The sequence below is a fragment of the Anopheles marshallii genome, chromosome 2 (genome assembly GCF_943734725.1).
Source record: "Anopheles marshallii chromosome 2, idAnoMarsDA_429_01, whole genome shotgun sequence".
NCBI lineage: Eukaryota > Metazoa > Arthropoda > Insecta > Diptera > Culicidae > Anopheles > Anopheles marshallii.
In genome coordinates, this window is record NC_071326.1 from 14,177,881 (window position 1) to 14,204,059 (window position 26,179).

At 44.7% G+C, this 26,179-nt stretch overlaps 2 protein-coding genes across 2 annotated transcripts in view; both read right to left on the reverse strand.

Annotated features, from left to right (window-relative positions):
- Positions 1-843: 843 nt before the first annotated feature.
- LOC128715890 (gastric triacylglycerol lipase-like) lies at positions 844-10,798 on the reverse strand. Its single transcript, XM_053810811.1, has 6 exons — positions 10,775-10,798; positions 9,416-10,147; positions 7,383-7,768; positions 2,283-2,451; positions 1,318-2,022; positions 844-1,242 (listed from the first exon to the last, which is right to left on the reverse strand). The coding sequence occupies exons 2-6, from the start codon at positions 9,992-9,994 to the stop codon at positions 844-846; spliced, it is 2,238 nt and encodes a 745-aa protein (XP_053666786.1). The 5' UTR covers positions 9,995-10,147; positions 10,775-10,798.
- A 7,098-nt stretch (positions 10,799-17,896) lies between these two features.
- LOC128719479 (uncharacterized) overlaps positions 17,897-26,179 on the reverse strand; it is a 47,763-nt gene continuing 39,480 nt past the window's right edge. Inside the window, exons 4-12 of the mRNA XM_053813103.1 lie at positions 25,779-26,103; positions 24,932-25,408; positions 23,824-24,003; positions 23,468-23,728; positions 22,736-23,035; positions 22,169-22,460; positions 18,494-18,725; positions 18,037-18,430; positions 17,897-17,960 (exon numbers count right to left, since the gene is read on the reverse strand). Of these exons, the coding sequence (XP_053669078.1) occupies positions 17,897-17,960; positions 18,037-18,430; positions 18,494-18,725; positions 22,169-22,460; positions 22,736-23,035; positions 23,468-23,728; positions 23,824-24,003; positions 24,932-25,408; positions 25,779-26,103 (2,525 nt within the window). The remainder of the gene's footprint in view (positions 17,961-18,036; positions 18,431-18,493; positions 18,726-22,168; positions 22,461-22,735; positions 23,036-23,467; positions 23,729-23,823; positions 24,004-24,931; positions 25,409-25,778; positions 26,104-26,179) is intronic.

Below are 26,179 nucleotides of genomic sequence, written 5' to 3' on the forward strand. Positions count from 1 at the left end.
TATTTTAACCGTCACTTTCCTTCCGTTGAATTCTTCGTCTATTGAGAGTAAATTCTCTTCAACCGCTCTGTTTCGTTCGTGCTGCAAATCTTCCACTAACAAATACTCAGGAGTGGTAGATCTATCAAGACGAAATGTGTGCAAAAAGTTTGCACAAAATAAAAAAACGAGAAATCTTTAAAAATAAGGGGAAATAGTTAGTTACAAATGTGTTGTGTTACACAGAAATCACATAAATATCATTAATAGTTACCCTGAAGATAAATATCTTCAAAATTTATATATAAGAAAAAGATTTGTGTTGTATAATTTTGTTACGTTTTTGTTTTTGTTCTGGCTGTGCCAATAGAGAAAGATTTCAACGAGCGTAAAGTGACGAACCATTCTTTTCCCCAGTCGTACATTCTTAATTTGACTTTCAATTACACTTTTGTTTTATTATTTGTTTTATGTATTATCATTCACACTCTTGTTAAAATGATAAAAAAAATTAGTTTCAAGATGAAAACTTAGCTCGCGCTGTGTGACCTAGTTAACGGGTATTCTCTTAAATCAGATCACATTAACCAACACTTCGGGGAGCAGTTGCGTGGCAAACTATGAAAGTAAATATCCTAATTCCGGTTTACTATCTCACCACCAACGTTTTTAAACGAACTATCATTTCTACTATGACTACATCTGGTTTGAATTATTCCCTACACGAAATTAAACAGTGTACTACCGGTGTGAAGTTTTAGGTTGAGTTATACTCTGCAAACATCGTTTAGAATTATCAAAAGCGTTTTAATGTTTGGTTGCAGTATTGATTGCTATTCCTTACCTAATTCGATCGCTAAACGATCATAAGCTGCCATTCGAACGTTCACGACGCTCCAGATCGCTCAGTATGTGTTCGTACACCATGGGACGTGCGTTTTTAGCCATCGTAAAATCGAGATGATTAAAGTTCTCGTCCTCCACCAGGTGCATCGTCGGTTGCACCGGTAGTAGCCGGGAAAACCGTTCCACTTCCCGCGGGTCTACCAACCAATCGTTGAACGCGTAAAAGATCGTAACCGGAGCGGACACCGCACTCAGATTGTACGCCGGTGGCTTCCAGTGGCTGTATCGTTCGGCGTTATTGCGCCGACCGTAATCGAACTGCCGAAACTGTCCGGAACGCGACAGCTGGGCGAAGTGTAACATCTGTTTGACGGATGCACCGGCCGGATCATGCCCGACCAGTACCTGCATCGCCACCTAGCGAATCACAATGCCGGATAAAACCCGAATGTATCCTATTCAGTTGGAAATGGTTCCATATCCAATACTTACCATATCGGTCATTTTAGGATTCGGGCCCACCGTCATACTCACGACCTGCATACACACGTTGTTCGGATCGGACATCGGGCACAGCATGCGTGACATCTCGTGCTGCATGTCCGTGTGTGGCAGAAACTGTTGCACCCCGAACGCGTCGAACAAATCCTTGAGGGCAAACACGTGCTGCAGCAGCCACCGCACCGGAGGACTTCGGACGCGCTTCAAACAGACGGCCGGCGAGAGGGCGTACATGTGTGCGATCTTTTCGTTGTACTCCGGCCGGCTGGAGGCCATCACGAAGAACACGGTCGTTCCCTGCGAGTGGCCGATGTAGTCCAGCTGACGGGCACCGGTTAGCCGCAGGATGTAGTCGATCACTGCCGGTAGATCGTAGTAGCCCATCTCGTGCCAGGTAAAGTCCCAGTACTCCGGTGAGCTACTGTTCAGACGTGCGTGGCGTTGCGAGTACCGATTGCCACGCATATCCGCTAGCCATACATCGTAGCCCCGGTCGGCGAGCAGATAAGCGAGGCTGTTGTTGGGTCCGATGATCAGGTAGTCGCCGGAACTTGCGAGCAGACCGTGAACGAGCAATATCGGCATCTTACGACGGCGTGTTCTTGGTGGTATCCGAGTCAGTGTTATGACGTATCCGTCTGCCCCCGTAGCTTCGTGGCTCTCGACCGGGTAGCCGTACTTGGTAATGAGCTCTGGCTGCAACGAGCATGTTTGGATTAGTGTGTTTCAACGACACTATCTTTTGAGATTTCAGGGTGTTTCGGCTAAATATTTAGTACCTCAACTACAAGTTCATCACTTTTCACATCAATTTCCGTTTTGCCACTCTGTTAATCGACTACACATATGAATCCTAAACCTTAGTAAGTAAGCTAACCTTATGGAATCTAAGTCAGTAAGTAACCTTAGTAGCTACATGTGAGCCCAATGTCACTGATTTATCTCACTGTTCTTACCGTCCGCAGCGCACCATCTTCGGCCTCAATCGCAAAATAGCTGCCAACATCGTTGACATCTCCTGGACCGTGCCGGGTGGATGCTGCGGCCGAGATTCCGGGTGCTACTCCGTACGCTAGCCACACGATCGTTGACAGCAGCAGCACGGTCGTCCTCAGTTGCCCGTCACTGGGGCCGCGAGTCACCATCGAACGTTCTGTGTCGGATGCCATTCTACTACTGACACGTTCGGACACGATCGGAAGGAGAACGACTTTGCTACCTGTGCGTCTAACGATTCTAATCTAATACCCACACGCTATCAGCGCACACTTCTCACGAGTTCTCACGAGTACATGAAATTGTATTACGATATCGATACGAACGATTGGATGCACTGCGCCGACTATGAGCAGGTAAGTCTCGGGTTGAGTACACGCAACGGGTGGGTAATTGTTTTAACTACATAGCTCGTATTACTGAATGCTGCGGACGGATGGATAGGTTACGACACGATAAGGAGAAATGTGAAATGTGCACTTACGCACAGTACACTTTACACGAGTGTCAAATGTTTTCTTACAGGTGCAACCGTAAGAAGCATATTTAATGGTCAAGATGATAATATCGAGTAACACAAAACAACAAGTTAACCTCATCAGGGTGATGATTCGAATTATGTAATGAATGTAACTTTCATGCAAAAAACCCCCCATCTCCCAGTGTGCGAAAAGATTCATGCAGGAAACAGTGCAATCTACTGTGAGCTTTTATCAATCTGAATATATCTGCAGGGAAGTAACGGGTGAAGTTGCATTATGTCACACCAACAAGGAACTGTAAAGAGCCATGAATGCTCTACTACTTGTTTATAATTTCATTGATGCTGCTAAATGTGCATCACTAGTGAGAATGAACCCTTTCCATGCAGTGCGTTTTCATCGCCGATGACAGTCAAGGCAAACCGATCGGAAGGAGCCTTGCTTCTTTAGGCTTTGGACCAGTCTCTGTGTCGGTGTTGAGTCAATACACACACACACACACACAGCAGGTTCATTCAGCTGAGAGCAAAACCAGACGATCGGGAGAGAGATATGAAGTTACGCCGATCCGGATGTTGCATGTGTAGTCGCGACTCTGGAGCCGTTGGCACGTTGAACTGTCACTGCTCCGAGTGAACGGTGCGCAAGGACCGTGCAGCGCGTTAATTGCATTGACAGTAAAAGAACTACAACGTGGATGAAACGTCGTTCTTTATGTTATTGTGCGGAACTCATTCACTCAGTCGAAAGATTGCTACGAATCGATCAGAATTGACCCATTGCGCGAGTTGAAACAACACGGAGGTGTGAGATTGGTTCCAGATTATTCGGATAGAGTAAATCTTCTTGGCTAAGAGCTGAACTGAGCGTAAATGTGTTTCTGAATTTCCTCTTTTAGTATAATAAACCATTTTTATTTCATATTCACAGCAGGAAGAAGGATAGAATTAAGGATTCGTCGGTTTGCCGCTAGCTTGATGGTGGCCTGGAGTACCTGTTGCTTCACAGGTTATTGTGGAAGGTTCTGGATGTGCCGGATGCGTATGTTTATTCGCAGCAACTCACCGAAGGTCCGAGGGTCCAGATGATCATTTATGGGAGCATGTCTATAGTTGTTTTTTACATAATGCTGAATAGATTTCCCATCCCGTTAAGGACATTTTACGTTTTTTTTTATATTGATGTCTGGATTTTCTGGTGGATGAGACTTTAACGACGGTTTATGTGTCTGTAGTCTATTATTCTGATAATTGTCATACCACAGGGTACATCCGGTGGGAAATGTCTTGGCGACTCGTGTTACCTAGTGCATGCCATGGCGTGTCCTTGAAAATGTCACGATTGTTACAAATATGCCCCAAACTTCATACATTGAAGGTGGAATATACACATTTATTTGAGTTTTTTTTATTATCTCACTATCAATATTCGCTATCTATAGCTCGGATTACATGTTTCGTGATTAAAATGATAAATATTTTATTACTTGAGCAAATTTTCAAAAAATACGTTACAAATTCGAATTTTATTGCAGGGGGAACTTTGAAAGATCAATGAAAGCTCAATGAAGCTTTCGTAGATTGTGATCGTGAACAAGCTCTGTGGCACTGCTCGAAAATTTGCAGTGAGCTTAAATAATCACCACGCATAGGAAACACGTGGTGCATGATGTGGTAGCCGTTGTTGCATTTAAAAAATTTGAACACCTAATGGCGGCTCGCCATGTTGGTTTTTGTGTTGGGATTAGAGATGAGAATAATCACTCTTTTCAATGATTTGAATCGGAGTCAAAGAGTGGGTTTAAAGATTTGAAACCTTTACTCACTCTTTTGAGATTCATTAAAAAATATTACACTGCATTTATGTTTTTACCACTCTTTTGCGTTTATACTCACTCTTACTCTCTGTGCCGACTAGAAACTCACTCAGGAGTGAGTAAAACTGTTTTATCACTCTTTGGATTATAATCACTCTGTAAGAGTGAGTAAAAGAGTATTATCACTCTTTGGATTATAATCACTCTGTAAGAGTGAGTAAAAGAGTATCATCACTCTTTTGGGATTGTAAGCACCAAGGATGAGTGAGAAAACGTGTTTTATCACTCTCTTTGGATTTTATTCATCGCCCGCCAGGGGATCCCCTGTCGTTTCCTGGACGTTTTCTCACTCATCCTTGGTGCTTACAATCCCAAAAGAGTGATGATACTCTTTTACTCACTCTTACAGAGTGATTATAATCCAAAGAGTGATAATACTCTTTTACTCACTCTTACAGAGTGATTATAATCCAAAGAGTGATAAAACAGTTTTACTCACTCCTGAGTGAGTTTCTAGTCGGCACAGAGAGTAAGAGTGAGTATAAACGCAAAAGAGTGGTTAAAGGAGTCATAAAAACTCTTCGTGCTGATTTATATTCATTCACTCTCTCGAAGGTTTCAAATCACTCACTCACTCTTACTCAGCGTGCACATCTCTAGTTGGGATCGTCAGTCCAGCAAAATTTTTACAATGAACTGCTCTGTGCTACAACAACACATATGCACGCTGATCCATCTTGTGTCACGCCAGCCGATAATATCTTTCGTAGCTTTCCACGCGTTCAAATCCCTGACGGCTGAGGCAAAACGTTGTGGGAAAGCTTAATTTCTTTCAAATCATTCGGACAGCATGAACATTCAAGAAGGAGATAATCTTATTCTTCTTTGGGGTATTATTATACAGAGTTGTCCCTTTTTACACTTTATCGTTTGATATGATTGGGGATTTTCTACTATTGATCATTAGTATCACATTCCGGTACATTACGAAGATCAACTGTTACTGTTCTGACGGGGCGTTGGTTCACCGGGTTACAGCTCTTCGGCCTGGGATGCGGTACAGATTGAGCCAGTAACCATCCTGTTTTTCTACTTCGATCATCTGTTTCACGTTTTCTGATCGCATTTAGGGTGATTTGTGTGATAGTTCTACCGATCGTGGCGAGTACACGTGATGCTACCGACGGGTACGAAAGTGTGTTTGAGATCGACGAAGAGGACGGCATGTTGGAGACGGTAAAATTACAGCAACGGCTAAACAAGTGCCGGATTGGATTGATCCAAATGGGATTTTGGACACTGCTCTACAACACACACTTAAGTTGTAGAGCAGTGTCCAAAATCCCATTTGGATCAATCCCCCGTACGCAGGACTGACTATTCAGCTACGGGTAAATAAAGTCACAGAATGCCCAGAAATAGCAGGCCCTTGTCCTCGTGAGGTTGTTGTGCCGATGAAGAAGTCAAAAATTGGTTAATGCGAGTCAAAAATTGATGCCCACTGTAAAAAATTAATGGCTACTAGACCAAATTTTAGCCGTGACGACTGTAAGGTTATCATGTTGGTAGGGGATTGGCATAAACCTCAAGTAATCCGAGACATCCGAACTCGGCCGGATATAGGAAGACCTCAGGATTTCACTATTATCGACGAAAATTCTAACAAGCTTGGCATGGAAAGCATACAGCTCACGAACCGTACCTTGCCGACCACTGCCCTGCACGGTTAAACATTTGAAGTGATCCCTGCACTGATTAAAGTGATCGCTTCAAGCAATTCGAAACCCTGTAACATTTTTTTTCGAATGTTTAGAACAAGCTGGCTAGTATACTTTCCCTAAAACGACCGTCGATTTCCTCATCATCTCATTAATCAACTCTTTAGCATTTGGTGACTGTTTCTATATCAACAACAACGGGGACCGGTTGTGAATGAACCACACCTGGCGGTGCAGGATTCCGGAACAGTTAATGGTATGATATAATGTGTCACCCGAAACTTCGCGGCCGTTCATTGACACCACGCCGTAATCCTTTTACCGGTTCTCATTTCGTTAATCAGCAGTACAAACAATTCGCGCACGAAGCGTAAAATTTGGTGACGGGATAATGTTTGACAGCTTCCGACAGCACGTGAAGTTTTGGTGGTGAAGTTTAAGGTCGCTTATGGTTGACGCGCTAAGGGAGCTGTTCGCAGCAGGTGCAACCCTTGTGTGTGGAAGCGATGAATTAATCACACCGTACGGATTTCTGGGTTCGTTTAGATGATGATTAGTTGATTACCGCCGGCGGAACAGTAAATTGAATGATACCTTCGATAACATAGCTTAGCTGCACGTATGCTGCACCATAATTAATAATCTATCGCTCGATAGCTGACTGCGGGTAGCACACTGGTGGCACAGTCTCGTTTTAGGGGTGTCATCTTACGAATCTAAGTAGCTGCACCAATCACACGTACCGTCCTCCGTCGATCGATCTCACGAAACCGCACAAACGGTGATTATAGCAGCAGCGAATGGCAGTAATTAGCCCCGGGCGTGTATTCATGTTGCGCGCGCTGAGTAATAGGCAACAAGATAATGGTACGAACACCTCCTTCCTCCCACACACGCCCCACACGGGCCAACCAGGCCCCCGCTCGCTACGTGGATGCACGGTCAGTGGGAATTCTCCAGCAATTAATGCCCTAGCGGGTGTAAAGCCCGGTATTTGGCTGGAATCAGATCCGCACCAACCCGGAAATGCAGCTTCAGCGTGACGCATTCGAGGATGTGCGGTCGTATTGGTCGAGTTCCTGCAGCAACAGTGCATTCATCAGACGGGCCGAGTTCTTCGCCAGTATGAAATCGCTGTGGGTGAAGCGCCGATCGGCGATCTGGTGTACGGCGGCGAGATTCGGTACCTCGTCGGCAAGCTGCAGTGCGTCACGAAAGTTCACCACATGGTCATTGAGTCCGTAGTACACGACGACCGGAATGGTTGCTCGGGTGAGGTTGTAGAGTGGGGCCGGCGGGGTAGGAAGCCAACCGGCACGTGGCGGACTATACTTAGCGAACCGGGTCGTACGGATGATCTGCGAGAAGTGATGCAGCTGGCGGAGGGATGCACCGGCCGGGAAGTGACCCAGGAAGACGCGCACCATCTTCTGCAATGAGGAGAAGGTGGAGGTTCGTATTAAGATTAATGTTTGACTTTTTTTTATTTCATGTCCGACACCGACACCAATTCCAAGAAAAATTGCATTCGACTTGACATTTTGGCAGTTGGGAACGCTATAGAAACAGACACAGTCAGGAAGCTACTGTGCTACTGTACCCTATGTTTACTGAAAGTCAGTCACTTCAATCAAGGCTTTGATGGATACATGTTCCCTTTTCTAAGCGGTCCATCCATTTGGTCCAATAGTATCGTGTCTTAACGAACGGTCTAATACACTCAAGGACGTGAATCGAACGTCATATCGACTGGGCCCTCGAAACAAGGTCTGACTATCCGATTACATGATAAAAAGAAGTATAATATGCCATGATATAGTGTTTAACAAGACTCTTTGCGACCTCTAAGGCAAAGTTCGCCGGCCTTGAAATGTTTTTCGTGTCGTATGAACGGTCGACCCTCACTGGTTGGGTTTATTTTAGTTGGGCTACTCGATTGTTGGCACCTCAATCGAGGTTGTCTTTATCAATAAATCTCGCCTACTAAGCATGACATTTTTCCTACGTAAATACTTCGTGTTCGGTTCGTGTAGACTTCGTGTGTTTTTTCGGTTAATTTCTCGAATTTGACGAATGTCAAACAATCCAACCATCGAGTGCGATCTCACTAGTTGGCACACACTCATAACCCAACCAGTTAGGTTCGACTGTATTTCTTCCCGCTCAAAATGTAAATCCGCTTGCTCGATAAGATTTTAGCGACGATTGCGTTAGCTTTTTCACTGGGATTTTGGGCAACAAACACTACCGAATACGCTCATGTGTCAAAAAGAATTCGAACAATATGTAAGCAAAGAAACTTTGAGGATGGTACTTTTTTGTAAAATAATGATAGATAGATGATGAGTCGGGCTTGCGACACGTCTTTATTCTTCGGTGATTAGAACAGAAAGGCCCCTAACGTCGCATGTACCCGTCTCCCACATACATGTATGCAGGACAGCGTTTACAGTATGTAGTACTCTTCTTGATCCTATATGCCGGCTGGCGTATAACTATATACTACAATATTACTTTGTTAAAACCATGCTTAAAAATTATTAGTTGTAAATAATAATTCTTAGTAAGAATTAGTTTTGAAAATATGGTGCCAGTAACGACCAGATGCATCCCGAAATCCCGATGAAAAAGCTAAAGAAATTGTCGCCACAATCATATCTAGCCTGCGGATTTACATTTTGAGCGGGAGGAAATATTTCGTAGGACACGAAATACATTTCAAAACTATGCCATTAACATCTTAAAGCTTGTTGTTAAACCCTGTATAACAATCATGACCTAGAGAACCGTAAGGGCAATATTATACCTATTGCGGAGTTACCAAAGTGGAGTATTAAGTTGTTTAGACATCAGCCAGATATCTAACTTCAGTATATCGCAATGTTTTTTCTTCTACAACCTCCGGAATTTCTTCAGGAACTCTTGGCCCGTCATGTTATGCTGCGGCTAGATAAACAGACCTGCTTCCGAAGATAAGGTCGAGATGATGGGCCATGGTCTACTTGACACTAAACCGAATCCTAATCATTAACAAAGCATTCCTAGCAAGGCAAAAAACTAATCCCATGCATACTTACATCGTCCACCTGCGGCGGGTTCTTGCCCGCTACATCGTACAGCAGCTCCCGGCACACGGTAACATTCGCGTTCGGGCACATGATCTTCGCCAGCGGTGCGATGAACCGTTTGTTCGGTAGGATCTCGTGCCGACCGGCTGCATCGAGTGCCGCTACCAGTGGGTCCGCCAGCCGGACAAACGTGCGCACGATGCGTCCCTCGAGCCGATACATGTAGACCGAGGGGGAGATGGCCTGCATATCGATCAGCTTCGCATTGTACTCGGGCCGTTCCGACAGCAGCACAAACAACACCATCGTACCCTGGGAGAAGCCACCATAGTGAAGCCGCGGCTGCCCAGTGACGGCCAGCACGTGATCGACCATTGCCGACACGTCGTACAGTCCGATCTCGTGCCAGGTAAAGTTCCAAAATTCGTTCGACTGGTCCGGATCGAGGTGGGTGTGTTTGCGTGAGTAGCGCGTTCCACGTGCATTACCCATCCACACATCGTAACCGGCATCTGCTAGTAGATAGGCAAGGGCGCGCCCAGGGCCCATCAGTACCCAGTCGGCACAGCTGCTGAGCAGCGAGTGCATCAGGAAGATGGGCGCGTAACGGTGCGGTCGGGACGCGGGTTGACCGGATGCGGCTCTGCGGCCCGGGATGCGGTACAGATCGAGCAGATAGCCATCCTCCGTTTGCACTTCGTGGATATCGATCTCGTAGCCGTACTTCCACACCAGTTGTGGCTTGAAGCAAAAAAACAAAAACACGTGTTGAAGATCAGGAAGGGATTTGGAAAAATAATTGATAATGTGAGCCTTCTTTACAGGGTTTGCGAGTTCAAGTGGTAAATTTGTAGCTATTTCTGGTTCGAGTTAAACTGAAAAGTTGCAGGATAGATCTGAATCTATCTGTCTGGATCAGAATAGATAGACTAGACATGATAGACGTAATATCATGGAACGCTTGTAAAATAAAATCGAAGTCTATGAAAATCTGCATCATTCGCCAAGTAAGGAAAAGTTTGAACAGAGTCAAATTAAATTTGCATAAGCTTCGGAAATTTGAAAAAATTCTAGTTGAACAGAGTACAGAAATGGCTTCAATGCTATCACTAGAACTCAATGATTCTGTATAGACACGTTGAACCCCTAACAGGACACTATTTGCACACGCACACTATATCCATTGATGATCACGCGATTTTTTCGTTTATAAAACTTTTTGTACCTTAACCACTTATAATACTTCGGAACCTTCACCACTGTAATGATCCTTAGCATGGAATTCCATTTATTTGCTCTGACATGTAAGAACACTTGATTTTTTTTCGCAGCTCAAAACGGTCCTTGTCTGTCACATCCTGCACTTACCACCGTCAGATACGCATCCTCATCTTGCACTCCTAACGGAGGATCTTCCTCATCCGGCACATCGTTAACTTCGTTGCTTGCGTACCGCTGATCATATCGATAGTAATGCGCCGAAAGCAGCATCGGAAACATCAGCACTAGCACAACGAATCGCATCTTCCTCTGGCCACCGTACTACCATCGGTCGGTACAACAGTTCACAGCAGAACGATCCTTACGCCAGTGCTATCGCAGTAGAACTGATCGTCAACGGTCGCGCACGCGGTACCGGTAGCGCATGCTAATGCAGCGCGCACTATAATTGCCAGTGTTGTCGCGCGCACAATGGCACACGAAATCACTCGTGTTCGTTTCTCTTCTCACATTGTCACGCTTCGTTATGGTTTCTGTGTGTGTGTGTGCGCGTCTGCACCAGCTACCGCATTCCGTGAAGTCGATAAGTGGTGGATTGGAGACAGTATACGTTGAAGTTGGAAGTGTGGAATATCCTACCGATCGCGCTAGGATAGCATGACGATCTCAACCGTGATCTATTCTATGTGTGTGAAAAACACATAGCCAGCCTTATGTCAACTGGCCGGAACCTTAGCAAATGACGATGTGAAAGTAAACGTTGCCAAATGGCTTAGTCTTTTCGATGAACCTTGACGTTGAACTTGCCCCACCGACTTTGATGTCCACGAAGTTAGTGGAGCAAATCCGCTGGAAGTTTGACCAAAATCGTTCTGTGTCGGTCGTATCGGAGGAACAAGCCATTCGCGACCAAACCCCTTTCCGCGTATCATTCTATCCAACACGATCGTCGCCGTCTGATGTGCCGGCTTTGAGTCCTAGTCGAGAAGTGTCGCTAAGAATGGGGGAATATTTTATCTTGCGGATACTGTCAACTAAAAGTGTTATTCGGAAAACACTATTCCACATCGGTCGTCTTTGTGCTGTCCGTTTATTGCTGTGATTCGAATGAAAACGGTTACATTTGATTGACGGAAAGTGCTTCCCGATGTAAAACTTCTTCCGTCCGCTGGGAGTCTTGAACGTTTACGGAAAAATCATCGTGTGTACAGTTGTTGGAAGGATTTAACAATGTTTGCTGTTCGCCAATTGATAATGTTTGGAAACGTTCAGTAATTCAGCTTTCGACGTCCGCATAAACAATATCTTTCCTGGGAGTATTTGTATCAGGAACTCCCAATAATAATTTATATTCTTTCTGTTTCGTTGAGCTAGAAAAATAATTAGACTAACAACATACTTAGGCTGTTTTAATATAAACCGAAATGATCATCCGAACCGGATTGAAAAACGTATATAGATCTTTTACAGTCGATTTTATTTAAACTTATCTAACTACACAGCTCGGACTTCACTTCGGATCTTCGAAATCTCGGATTCAACTTGAAGGTGAAACCTTGAGTCGTAGTCTATCCATGGGACTCCTACGGAGAGTTAAATCCAGAGACGAATTGCGAGTTTCTGATTTCGGAGTCGCCAGTTCTCCGCAGACGATCGAAAATATCTCCATGAGCTTTTGCAGTCTGAGGCACCTTCTCCCGGTCGATAACCGTTCAATCCAGTGTGTACTCCGAAATGTCCCAGAGTGAGACTCATTTCACTCCAGAAGAATGTAGATTTTAGTCATCTCTACTTCACACTTGTCTGAGCAACTGATCGGACTTCCTTTCATATCTACATTTCCTAGTCCGGTGCTGCCAATATCTACAAAATAATAGCACAAATGAACACCGTTGGGTTCACCTTCCGTTCCGACTGTTCATACCAGTGTTATCTTAGGATGGATCCCGGTTCCGGTTGCTAGATCAATCTTGGTGTGTACTATTTTTAATAACAGACCAATACAAGAATTCCCACAGGTCAATAGGCCAAAGGCATGCAAGAATCTGTAAGAAGCACCCTGTACCAACACCGTACATTAGAATATATTAAAAATAATTAGATATTATTAGCGGTTTAATTTGAACCGTAGCCGGTAGAATCCAACCACCATGGAGATCACGTAAAGATAAGAAACCGGTCGATGGAATTTTATATATTGTAAGAGAGAGGAAAAATCCCGTATTTAATAAATAGCTGTACTTAACAAGCTAAAACACAGTTAATAGTGGTTATAACAGCAAGAATTAATTATCTAATTCATAATCGCATTCCGAACATACGACAGTAAATTTATGTGATATAAATGTAGTTTAGTTTTTACATTTTAAACTAAACTGTTGACACTTGTTTTAAAGTTTCCTTGCAAAGAATTGTGCTTTTCAAACTCCCATTTGACAAACGGTTGCAAAATAAAATTTGCATCGATTAGGGGGTTATTAGTGTAATTATTTATCGTATCAATTTACACGCTAGCTAACGAAACTGTTTGCTTGCGAATTTGCAAACACCCGGTATGCAGTTTGTTAGCATGCTTAATGGCTACTAGCACCCGGAATATAGTAAATACAGGGTTTTTTAGGTGACAGAACAACGCAAAGGACCTATCACAACAAGCGCAGCACATTCCAACAACGGTGTTTGAAGACACCACAACCTCAGCAGGCATACTTAAATGCAAGCACATGATATCAACCAAGTACGATCCGACCAGTATATACGCGCTCTGGGAAGGATTTTGAAAACCAAACGATGTTTTTTTTTTATTATGAGAAAAAATATTTACTGCATTTATCGAATTAAATATGCTTTCATTTCATGAAAATATAGTAAATGTTACTAACAATCATCGTCTGGCTGTGAAAATCCATCCTGAGTGGTGTCTTCAAAGACCGTTGAAATGTCATGTGTCGCGCTTGTAGTGATAAGCGCTTGCGTTGTTCTATCGTCTAAAAACCCTGTATTTATTTTGCAGCGAAATCATACTCGCATCGGTACAACTGCAGACTCGGAACAATGGCAGTGTAGGAAAACACCGCATTGGTACCGTCAACCCGCAACAGCAACAAACCAACCCGGGCGGCTAATGCAACTGATTTGATGGAACCATTTGTCGGCGCTTGTGCGAATAGTCATCACAGGCTTTTCGGTGCCCGTATATCGTATCTTTCCTTTGACCTCTGGCCGAGGTTGACTTTTGCGCGAGCCCACAACATGCGATGATTGAAATGCGAAATCTATGACACGCACCATTTAGCCAAGCAACAATCTAATCAATCTGATCGCGGGAGAGATGAAGGGGAGGGAGAAAGGTGGACTGATTAGGCTGGACACCGAGGACGGGGATTCGCAGAACCTGGTGACCTTAATTAGTGACTACCAGACGCCTTCCCCCCCGCATTGACGGGGACCGGATGGCTTGCATGCTGATTATAGGTCACTCTAGTAGCATAAGGGCACTTGATCGCGATGAGGTGGCGAACGGCGAAATCCGCGTGCAACAGCCAGGAGAAACGGTACAGTTTCTTCTGCCCGTCCGACCTCGCAACCGATTAGCCGAACGATTAACAAGCCGGCCGCGCGCCAACGGTGGTTACAGGAGGAACCCCGGGGTAAACCGCCGCATGGATGGATTTAAAGGCAATAATTGATATTGAAAATTATCACAAACCGAAATGCCGCGAAGAAACAAATCGGCTCACGCGACGCGACGGTCAACGTTACAGGGGAGGCCCCGACCCCGGTTGTGCGCGCAGACGTGAGATTATTATTGCCCTTCGCAGCACAAAATCAATCAATCGGCTGAAAGTTCGCAGGGCATCAATTATCCGTTGTGGAGCTGTGTGGACAGCATAACATGATGGAATTGTGAACGGAAGCAGCGGGAGATGATTCCATTTGCACTTGGCCACCTTTACAGGTTTGATCTAGCCCAAATAGGAAATTGTGCTTCTGTTTTTCTCTCGCTGCTTGGAAGGCTACGGCCCCACCGGTAAAGTGGGGAAAGCGGGAAACCAAGCGGGCTACTAATGGCATCACCCATATCGCGTAGCACGGCCAATTGACCACTTGGCCGGCAAATGGATCTTCGATGGATTCTGGTTCCGGATGTGCCCGAAGAAAACGCTTCATTACAGGCAAGGCCGTGTGAGACGGGCGCGAACAACCGGTAATGATCTGGTTGCGTGAACCTTTCACCATTTTTGCTAACCTTTTTTTTTTTGGGTGCACACTTTGTGATGGATTGATTGCGAACACATTTACGCCACTTGTCGCGGTTTTTTTTTTCTATGCCATGAGGAAAAGAAACGACACAAAGACGCTGGTTAACCATAGAACAATCTTAATCTTGCAAAGGAACGCTTAATCCACCTGAAACTAGTATGTTCACTTTGTTCTGTTGTACAAGACGCAATGTTGCTTGCATTTGCCCACTGCTTGCTAATTACTTCAGCCAGGAATAAAAACAAAGCCGTATCGAATTTAACGTGCTGGATGAAACGTGCTGCATGGGTGCTTCTAGATAGGTGAGCAAAGTTATTATTACTATGTTGCTAACAAAAACTTTGTAAAACGGGTTCGTTTTATTTTTTTAAACAACTTTCTGGCCTTACTGATGTTTCTGTGCAATTAAAATTAGAAGACGATTTTGCCGACATGATTTAGGGTAAGTGTACCAATAGTGGTGGATAAGTGGTGGTAAAACTACCATCACTACAATAAGCTGCAAATAAACCTGTCTTTGAGTGTATTTTTATCGTTTTTATTGTGGTTTTGACCATAGTGCCACTATAGGTACCAAAAAACAGGCACGTGCCTATTGTGGTCGTAGTAGCGAATGCATAGAAACTAGAACTCCTGTCAAACAAAATGAAGCGACAATAGGAGGCTACTAGGATTGAGCGTAATAAACAAATCAGTGGATGGGGTCATGTTTGTACGGGAAGAAACAGTCTACCGTTTCTTGTCATTTAAGGGACAAATTGACCTCCAAAATACGCAAAAAAAAGCACACAGGTCATACAGAAGATGGAGGACGGAACTGGATGATTACCTCAGTGTTATGAGAAAAAGTGTTAGTGATAAAGTGATGAACAAAACATAACACCAATAGGAACCATACCACCATATACAGTGGGAACATTAGTAAAAAAAAATATTTTTTTTTCATTAAATTCATTATGTTTAATGGTGGTTATCGTTGGCTCAGTAAAGTGAATCGTTTTTTTCTATCATATTTCGTTGAAACAACAAAAATTGCTACTTCCAAACACCTCCGCCGATTTGCACGCCATATCATTCGGATGCGCGGCGCTACGATTGGATCGTGTGCCACTACGTTCGAATCGTGCGCCACCACCATTGGATTTTTGGCAATTATTTGACCTGCTCGGATTATTTGACAGCTAGAAATAGTTCCATTCATAGTATTTTTTTAATCAAACAGATAACAATGCGATAGGCGATAGTTTATTTTAAAATTACCTTATTTGTGTTTTTTGTCTTCCAACTGGTCACTGCGGTAAAAAAATTGAAAGTGTTTACACACAACCTCAGAGTCAACAATCCAATTGTGATACGAAACAGGGAAAACAGGTGTATTAGGCGCTGGTGGCATCTGTACCTCTACCAAGGTGTGCAGGCTGACTGAAAGTTGCCTGAAACATATTGACGATTGATCGTAATACAAAATATAACAGTTTACTATTAAAGAATTCATCAATTTCCCGAACGATGGGTAGTGGAAAACATACAATGAAGAGCTTCCCAAGATAGTCATCTATTTGCTTTCATAAACGCAAGAATTATCCTCTTACAGGGTTCCTCAATATACAGGATATGGTGGGCATACTGAAACATCTAATACGAATCGGACGAATAAGAAACGAATAAGATAAACGTGGCAATTGAAAGTGCAACACCAACAACTTTTTTTGTATTCGTATAAACTGTGTATGTAATCGCGTGCCCTGTCAAATCAGCCAGGCTCAATAGTTGAGGTATGAAATCAAATGTTCTCAACCTTATCAGTATAATTATTAGTAAAGTTGTTTACTTTTCACTACCATTTGCCGTTTGTACGATATTCGATTCTGTGAAGTGTGCCCACTGTATCCTTTCTATTGAGAAACCCTGTATACTATCCCTGAATGCATTATGAAAGACATAAAGAAATTACAGGGTTTTACAATAAATAGGATACGGTGAGCCCTGTATCGCGCAGGCGAATAAGCTAAGGTCTTAAGGTTTAGCAGCATAAAATCGATGTTGTACGAAGCTTTCTCCAATCCAATTCGCACTTGCACAGCCTTTTGCGAGCTGTGAAAAACCGGCTGAGAAAACTTTGCTCAGAATCAAATTCATTTTGAGCCATTAACCCCAGGCAGCAATCCGTTTCCTGTGTATTCTTACTCCTGAGATGTTACCCTCTAGTGATCCCGCGATCCAGTTAGCCAGTTGCAACAAAACCGTACGATCCTACTCGAAGGAAATGAAAATCCCGCAACCCTTTTTTGTGTGTGTGTACTGAATTATGTAATTAAATAATTGATCGCAAGGGTGCAACAAACAGCAATTCTTGACTGTCCACGCCACTTTCCCACCGCCATCATCATCGTGTCGCAAATACGGCACACCAGTTGCGGAAATCGGCGCAAAAAACCACGGTAGCGTATAAAAACTAATGATAATTACATCCATAAACATACGTACGTATTTATGTCATTATTGCACCCCGGGGGAGGGTTCGTATGTTTGCAAATTGAAATCCCCGCAAAGGTGTTATGTTGACCATAAGCAATTGATAGCCACAGGCACAGCGGCGCACGTACCACCGCACCATCCATCATAAAGGTCATTAACAGATGGTCGTGGGTTTTTTTTTTCAGTTCGATGCTTTCGGTTTTTGGGTGATGCGGAAGGAGCGTGTGAAAAAAAGGAATCATTACTAGGACCTACAAGCTGTTTTGCAGAAGAAATATAGTGGGGCGATGAGAAGATTTTGAGAAATTAAATATATGAGGAGAAGTAGGACTACAATATACAGCTAATATTGTAAAACGTTATATTTCTCAAACTCAACTTAATTTACAGTGTGCGTTGAGTAGTTTTCCAATTTTAAATTGTATTTTCCAGATCTACTTATTCACATTGTTCCCTTACAATTACAGCATAATGTTGACTTGGTCCTGCGTGGTGCTGCGCTGCTTGTTCCCTCTCGTCGGTGCCAAACTACTCGCGCGTGTTTAAGGACGATCGAAGCATTTCGTACGCCGATTTGGAGGCTTCCGTTGGGCTGTAATGGGACAACGAAGAAGCATCGATTACGTTCGCGATTAAGTTCATAGCGTCCCATAGCGACACATCCATACCGCAGTGAAAGGATCGGCCTTAGGGCATTCCGAATGTTGTGATATACGAGCGGATTGATCAGCTCTTGCTTGTGCAACAGCTCGCGCAATGTGTCGCCACCGGTGGACCGCGCCGTCAGTGAGCGTGACGGCATGCCGCGCGTGGTGGCAAACGCTTCGAATGTGTTCTCGCGCACAAACAGCAACGGCCGAATGATCCGCACATCTCCCTCGAGTGATTTCGATGCCGGCTCGGAACGCTGTACGGCCTGCAGTGCGCACAGCTCCCCGCGGTAGAGCAGTGATGAGAGGAACCGATCGGCCAGCTTGTCTAGCGTGCTGGCCATCGCTAGCACATTGTACTGCCTGTGCCGGGCGTGATGCATCAGCTGTTCACTAACCGAGTCGTGTGAAGCTGGTTGGGCGAAACGGGTAAGTTAAATGCCTTCCAATCATGAATTGTCTGCCCACCACCTACCAAGCGGCTCGTAGAAGTACGTCACACCGAGCTCCTTCAGGTACAGCATTAGTGTTCGCGGGTCAACTCCACAGTCCCCACCGCCAACGGTGACGGCGGCCAGGTCCACCTTTAATTGCCGGGTTTGGCGAAACTGGTGCAGAAGATGTAATAAGCACAGGGACGAGCTGCTGCCGGACAGACACACCAGGACACGATCGCCTTCCTTCAGCATTTGATATTCGTCTAGCGCCTGGTGGGAAAACAAACCGTGTAGAGTAGAACATTGCAGAAACAATTACGTATCAGCGGGGTGATGATAAAACGACTGGGTTGCAACTGGTCCAGTTGGCGTACGGGAGCTACCCGATCCTGACACCGTCTAGTGCGTGTTTGTTTTTAATCGGGCGGTTAATAATGAGCGGTTCGAAGCGTCTCTTCTGCCGCGTCTCGTCTGTCCCGGCATCCAATTAGCATACCCAACGTCTGGTGTGCGTCTGTTTAGTGAGGAAAAGTTTCTCAAGGATACTGAATGACGTGCATAGAGGAGTAGCAACAGCAACAGGGCGTTCGTTATAGAAACCCTCTCTGCCAAGCGTAATTTTTAGTATACAACACTACGAATGTACGACAGTTTGTGCGTTAACCATAGAAGCTATTACATATAACTAATCGATTTGATGCATAATTGGCGCATGCATTTATTTATTCGATCCCATTTATTCGCTCAAATCGCGAGTGCTCATTTGGGAATGATTGACTCCGTACATCTCAAAGTGTTTTTTTTTATCAGGACTCTCCTTGCACTACTGGTTGAACCTGCAACATTTTTGTTATGTAAGATAAAATCACATAAAGTATTTAAAATACACGCCAAAATATGAACCTTAAGCATATAGTGGTTAATGACTGTTCGCTCTACAAGCGTTTATTAGCTCCCAACGAATGTCAACGAGGACTAATCTTTTTTATAAGAATTTGTGTAAAAAAAAAAAGTTTTACGAAAACTAATCTTATGATTCAAATCCATCATTTTTCCCCCTTTCCCCGAAAATTATTTAATTATTTAGATGTTAACTTATTTAATTTTCACATCCAATTAGCTCCAAAAGTAACTTTAGCGAACCCTGCACTTTCCCATCTACATCGATAACTGTTTAGACGTTCATAGAAACGGGAATTATTTATCCAAGACAAGAACACCTGGCACGCGCGTACAGTTGCGCCACCTGTGTGTCACTATATAAACTATGGCGAAGAATTTCAAACCTCCCGTTGCATACGGTTATTTTTCGAACAGTTCACACCTTGAGCTTGGTAAATAATTTGATCTTAATTTGGTGAAAAAAATCGATAAAAGGACAAATATAATTTCACACAAATATAGTCACAGATAGCATGGCCGTTAGGGGCAAAGCGGACCAAAGCCAGTGAAGCTAAATAAAGCGATATATTACCATGTCTACATTTTAAGCTGTCCCTCTTATGAAATCACAGTCCCGAAAGTACGGACCACTAGATAGAACCAACACAAGTTCTATGAGCTTTCTTACCCATACCATAAGGAGAAGTCTACAGTATTGTTGCAAAAAAAAACTCTATTCTACACCGTTCGTATCTTAAAACTGTTCACTGATGTTAAACAAATGCTACGGCGTTTACTTTCCTGGCATGTATTACGCTGTACAAAGCAGTTTGTTTTCGGCTTGAAAATTAACGATTAAAAAAGCTACTTAAGAAAAGTTATGTTTTGATTAACTTGTTGTGAAATATATGTATATTTTTTGTCTCTATCTCTAGCATTATTCTCTTCCTGCCTGTATCACAAACCGGGTTTCGGGATTCCGCTTGCTCTTAACGATGGCCGCACTGTACGGATAAGGAAGATTACATTTCCTGTCGAACGATCTACATGAATAAACAATTCCTCCACCCTTCGCTCTCTGGCTCTGTTTCATTTGCTTCCTAATGACTTGAACATGTGCTAAGGTACACGATACATTAGCAAAAGCTTTTAACTCATTCACAGTTGGAAACTGTTTCCACAACACACACACACACACATATTGGCGACCGATAAATTTACATACTTTAGTTTACAATTGCAGGCAAGGAAATGTTCGCTACTATATAGCGCGCGAAGACTTAGGGTAAATAGTAAATACAGCAATGATGCAAACACAAGAGATGTACACCAGCACTACAGATAGAAAATAGTTTCAATTTCGATAGTGTTACATCTGTTTTCCTTTTTTCGCATCGAAAGTTACATTCTTTTTTACAAGTGGTTTCTGCCGTTGTGGCCGATGCCCCTGGCATGCCAATGGCGGACGCGGAGATCGGCAGCTTGTTTCAGCACCGTCAATATGACTTTCGTTCGTGAAGTGGGGTGTGGGGGGGAGAGCAAAATGCCCGTGAAGTGTAGATTTAATATTTCTTCCACCGCAAACCTTTTCCACTGCCACACAAGCGTCCACCCGCACATGTCCATCTTACACTTTAAACAGTTCCGCCAACTTCACGAACAACTGTGTTTGTTCCGCATTTTCACACGTTCGACAGCAACCGAACAAGATAGAACCGAAGAACGTTATGCAACAAAACCGTAAAAGGGAATAAGAGAAAGAAACAAAAGTGACATTAAAAACAGACAAACTTCTTTAAACCGAGACAATGAAACGCGGAAAACTGACTGTATCGTGCTCGTGAAGTACAAAACAAAACATAACAATAACGGCAAAAGAAGAAAAAAAAACAGAAAACCCAAAAATAACACACACATTAACGAGCATTCTTTTGCCAAAACATGATCGGATGGAGAATGCACCCAAAAACTAACATAACGTGTACAAGCTAAACGCTAAATGGTAAAGTAGATAAAAAGTAAGAACATATTACATCCTACAACATTATTTTTAACGATTTCGAACTCGAATGCGACACGACGATCTTCACTATCTCCTCACATTTTTCCTTTCTTCTTTATCTCTCTCTTTCTCTCTTTCTCTCCTCTTTTGATTTCATTATTGTTCACCTAAAGTAAGGGTTAATATTGGGGTTAGTTATAATTTTTAAAAACACATCTGTTACATGAATTAGTAATGCATTCGTTTGCCGTTCCAACCCCTTCCTAGTCCCGGGTATTCCCGCACAGTAGTGCCGCATGTACGTCGAAAGGCATGCAACGGAGTTATGTATTGCATCCAATTTAATAAGCCGCCCAATACCCCAGCACCAGCCTCAAACTAGTGTCTAGTGTTAGTGTGGTTTGTTTGCATTTTAACGTTCACTGTCGTTTGGATGATTGTGAAGCGAATCGTAACACGATGTATCAGTGAAAGGTTCGCTCTGTCGGTGAAACGTGCAACACCACCATCTTCCGGTATACAGTCATGTATGTGTGTATGTGTGTGTGTGCGTTTGTGAGACGGTCTATTGTGTCACGTATAGTTTGCTCGGGCTGGAGTCTACACTGCCAACCCGCAGCAAACGCGTCCACCTCACTCCATCCGTGGCGTCAGATAAAATCCAGTCGAATCCGGTCGTTAAATGCACAAAATTTTCAATGCAATGCATGCACACACACACACAAATGGAAACATGAACGGCCGCGTCTCGTGGCCGGATAAAGAGAAAAACAAACTATGAAGCGTTTTGCAGGCAATGTGGTAATGTGGCACAAAATTAATCGTTAACCTCGGCTGCCTGCTTCCAAACTTCCTTCGGCATCTGGTGCCACTGGATGGTGGAGACGCATGGTGCCGGAACGATGGGTCCCGCATCGCCCGACGGTGTGCGGTTGAGGACGTGCTGCTGACGGGTGAGCGGGTTCTTGCCACCGGCGGTACCGTTGTCTGCGTGACCAGCACCACCATCCGCAGTGGGAGATGTTTCCAGGATCGAGCCACCCGACGGTTCCGATATGAGGCGTCGCGGTGCGATGGTGTGCTTGCTGGAACCGTCCACATCGGCGGAGACTGTGCGTATTCTGTGTGTGTTTGGGAAGGAGGGGAAAAGGAGAACATTAGTAAGCTTCATCGAACCATGCCGGACAGATTATCAAACAATCCCATCAAAAGACATTTAATATTTTCCTCAACTCCAGAAGCAACTAAATGAGGAACGCTTCACTAGCCAACATGCCCGAGTTCCAGAACGCCACAGATGACTGTACAGATATCGCCTATCTGCATGACAATATGTTAGCGGTTCGTTTCGAATGTTAGTGCCCCTTTCCCCCCCCCGGGGGGAGAAGATCCTTACCTATCGTTGCCGGCCATTCGTCCCACGCGCGCCCGGTTACTTTCCTCGGCTGACTCACAAAAGTTCATATTGATACCCGAATCCTGCGAGGACATGGTGGACCGTGGATCGAAACACTTCGCAATCGCACCAACGGCGTAAGGGTGCGGTGGCCCCATGATGCCCATATGTTCCGGACTGGCGGCCGAACAGGGTCTCGGGAACGATTCCGATCGGTGCTTGCTATTGTCGTTGTCGGCCGACCGTGGCCGATGGATCTTTGCGTCCGGCGTTACATCGCTGTACCGTTGTTTGATCAAGCTATAGGTGTTTTAGTATGGCGTCGAAAGCGTTGGGATGTGTATGTGAGAGGGGGCGGCCATGAAGGGATGAAGGATTATGTGACGTGTTTTTTTGTTTTGTTTTGTTTTGCAAGCGATGGACAATACGCACACACACACACATATAGGACACATATTTGTGTTTGATGGAAAGGGAACGACAGAACGGGAAGATAAAGAGAGAAAAAAGAGACAAAAAGAGAGAAACGTGGATGGTTCCCGTTAGCGATCGATGGTTTAACTAGCTTACGGCATTGGTGGGGAACAGAACAGAGAGAGAGAGAGAGCTAAAGCCGTGCCAGCAAACAGTGACAATAACATTACAATAACAGTAGAGAGACAAAACCGAAAATAATGGGTTCACACGCGCCACTACTATACTAAAAGTTCTACCGCCCGAAACGACAATTACAGTTTGTGTCCTCCAGCTGCTGGGTGGCCATGGTTGCCGGCGACCGTTCCACCAGCCGCCACCCCATTGCGCACTATGTCCGGGGGTGAGTTTTTGCGCGAGCCAAGAAATCCTTCCGGGGATATGATTTCGTCCACCGCGTTCACGACATCCCGTATCTCGGACTTCACCTCGTTCGTCATCTCTTTGCTGAACTCGCGCAAGTAGTCGACCACATCACTGGTAGAGATGGAATCGCGTTTGTTTTCCACCGGTAGATGGCTGTTTTGGGGGAGGGGAGGAAATGATCAAGAGGACACATGTCAAGCGTTTGATGGTTGGGCAGATCTGGATGTAACATCATCCTTGCGCCTTACCTTAACTGTCCGAGCGAATTGAAGTTAACCAGGCTGCTCATCTCAATGCTGTCCGTACTCTCCAGGACGTCCTCCACCTTGCTGATCACCTCCCGTATCTCGGACTTGATCTCGGTGGCCAGCTCCTTCGTCATCTCCTTCACGTACGCCTGGATATCTTCCGTGCTCTCACTGCAGCTACTAAAACCCCAGCGCAATGAAACGCGACCATGGGGAAATAGACAAGATACAGAAGAAGTGATGAAAAATCGTTTTTAGTAGACGGTAGCATTGGCAGATACGCCATCAAAGCATCGGGATATGGTTAAGCACATCAACATGATAACAGAAAGCCACGCCTAGAATGATGAGGAAATAAACAAAACAAAAACACACACAAACAACGCGGCGGGACATGCAAATTTGACAAATTAAGATTATGAGAAGCAACGTTTAAACGTTAAGCAATTATTAAAAGCCATTCTGTTCACTGTTTCAGGGGGTTTTACAACCGATAGGATATGCTCAATAGATAGGACAAGCGAATAAGATAAACGGGAAGATTGATAGTGAACCACAGCATATTTTGACGCAAAATATGGATAAGAAATGGCACAATTTAGTGAATACCATTTCGGCCAAGCTGTTTATGTGTTTTGTGTTTCACTATCAATCTCACCGGTTTATCTTATTCGCTTGCGCGATTCAATCAGTTAAGGCACGCCATTTCCTATCTATCGTCAAACCCTGTAAGTCGGGCTCACCATATCCTATCTATTGAAAAACCCTGCATTGCTGAAAATCTTTTTACGCAACTTTGATCAAGCTTCGCACATGCAGAAGCACACCGAAGACGATACTGGCGAGAGCACAGAGGATGATTTACTAAATTAAGAGTTTAACTAATAGATAGTCCAAGCAACGTAGTTTGATAAACAGCAAAACATAAAACTCATTACGATGTTCCTAATGGATGCAGCAACGATGAAGGTTAAACGGAAAGCCACGAGCAAAAATGATGATCGTGCGAGTGGAGGCAAAAAAAACAAGGAAACGGATGAGAGTACAGGGATGCAAACGGATTGTGTGGCTACAACCAGCAACGGGTATACAGCACTTCGGTTCTAACCTTCCCATTAGCGACCGTAGATTAGGAAGGCTCGGTGTCGGTGACGCCGTGCCCGGCAGCGGTGAGCTTTCATGCTGCTGCAGACTAACGTCCGTCTGACTGCTGCACGAACAGGATCTCTGCTTCGGTAGGCGAACAGTCGTCGCGGGCAGCGGAATCGGCGAAGTACCCACCACCGACAGTGGACGTCGCAGCTGGGGCGGCCGTTGCTGCTGTGACGCGGCCGCCGGCATTGACTGTTGCGTTTGATATGATCGCTGCACGCTGTACGGTAGGTGCTGGTGCGGTTCCACCAACCCAAGGCTCGCGCGTGTCTGTGGTCCCAATGCGTGCAGGCTCGCATTAACGGTTGGGGCAATCGAATTGGCCGGCTGAGTGGTGTCATGTCCGTTGGGCGTTGCCGTGCTTAAGTTCACGTCCCGTGTAGTAAGGCCACCGGCTTGTGTGCGATAGCTGGCCGCTCCCCAGCTGTGACATCTATGGTGCCAGATTATCCAGCCGCGCGCACGATATACGGTGGAACGAAACGAGTTAATCTATTATATGCGATCGGTGCAGCTCAGAGCTCACACATATGAATGTAATTAAAGATTAAAGTAATTGCTGTCCAAGATAAAGGGCGAATAGTAGGGCGTACAACAATATGGATCATTCAGGAAATGAACGTAGTGTCGAACCGATCGCATCACTCACTTGAACGTGCAGAACGGGCGGCAGCGAGCAGATTAATTATTGCAGGCTCTCATACGCCAGCCAAACTGCTTTGGTGTTGGATTAGTTACGCACAAACACACACACACACATGCTCCTCACCGACTAGTCCAGGGACAGTTTGCGCGAATCTTACCTGTTACGGCTGACGTTCATGTCACGCCCGATGGGACCGGAAGAAGCTGGGACGATCCCGGCGGAGGTACTATGGCTGCTGTGGCCCGTTGCCATCGGGGAAGAGTTGAGCAAGGTCGTGACTTCACCTCCGACCGAAAATCGCACCATGGGCGGTGAGGACGTCGGTGTGGGACTGTGCGACTGACACGGGGAGGATGAGTTCTGACGACGGTTCGCTATCTGCAGCGGAGACGCTGGCAAACTGCGGCTCTTGAACCGTTTAATGTCCAACGCCGACAGGCTGTGGTGTCGATGAATCAACATCAGCGACGAATTCTCAGGTACTGTGGAGAAGTTTGGAATAGAAAAAGTTGTGCTCAGTACGTGGCCACCGATCAGTGCGAGATGCACTACTACCCG

Coding starts and splice junctions, on each gene's coding strand:
- LOC128715890 (XM_053810811.1), bottom strand. CDS start 9,994: ATGCACTCGCTGCTCAGCAGCTGTGCCGACTGGGTACTGATGGGCCCT. Junction 2,452..7,382: donor GACCGCACATCCTCGAATGC/GTCACGCTGAAG, acceptor TCGCGGCCCCAG/TGACGGGCAACTGAGGACGA. Junction 1,243..1,317: donor ATCCTAAAATGACCGATATG/GTAAGTATTGGA, acceptor GTGATTCGCTAG/GTGGCGATGCAGGTACTGGT.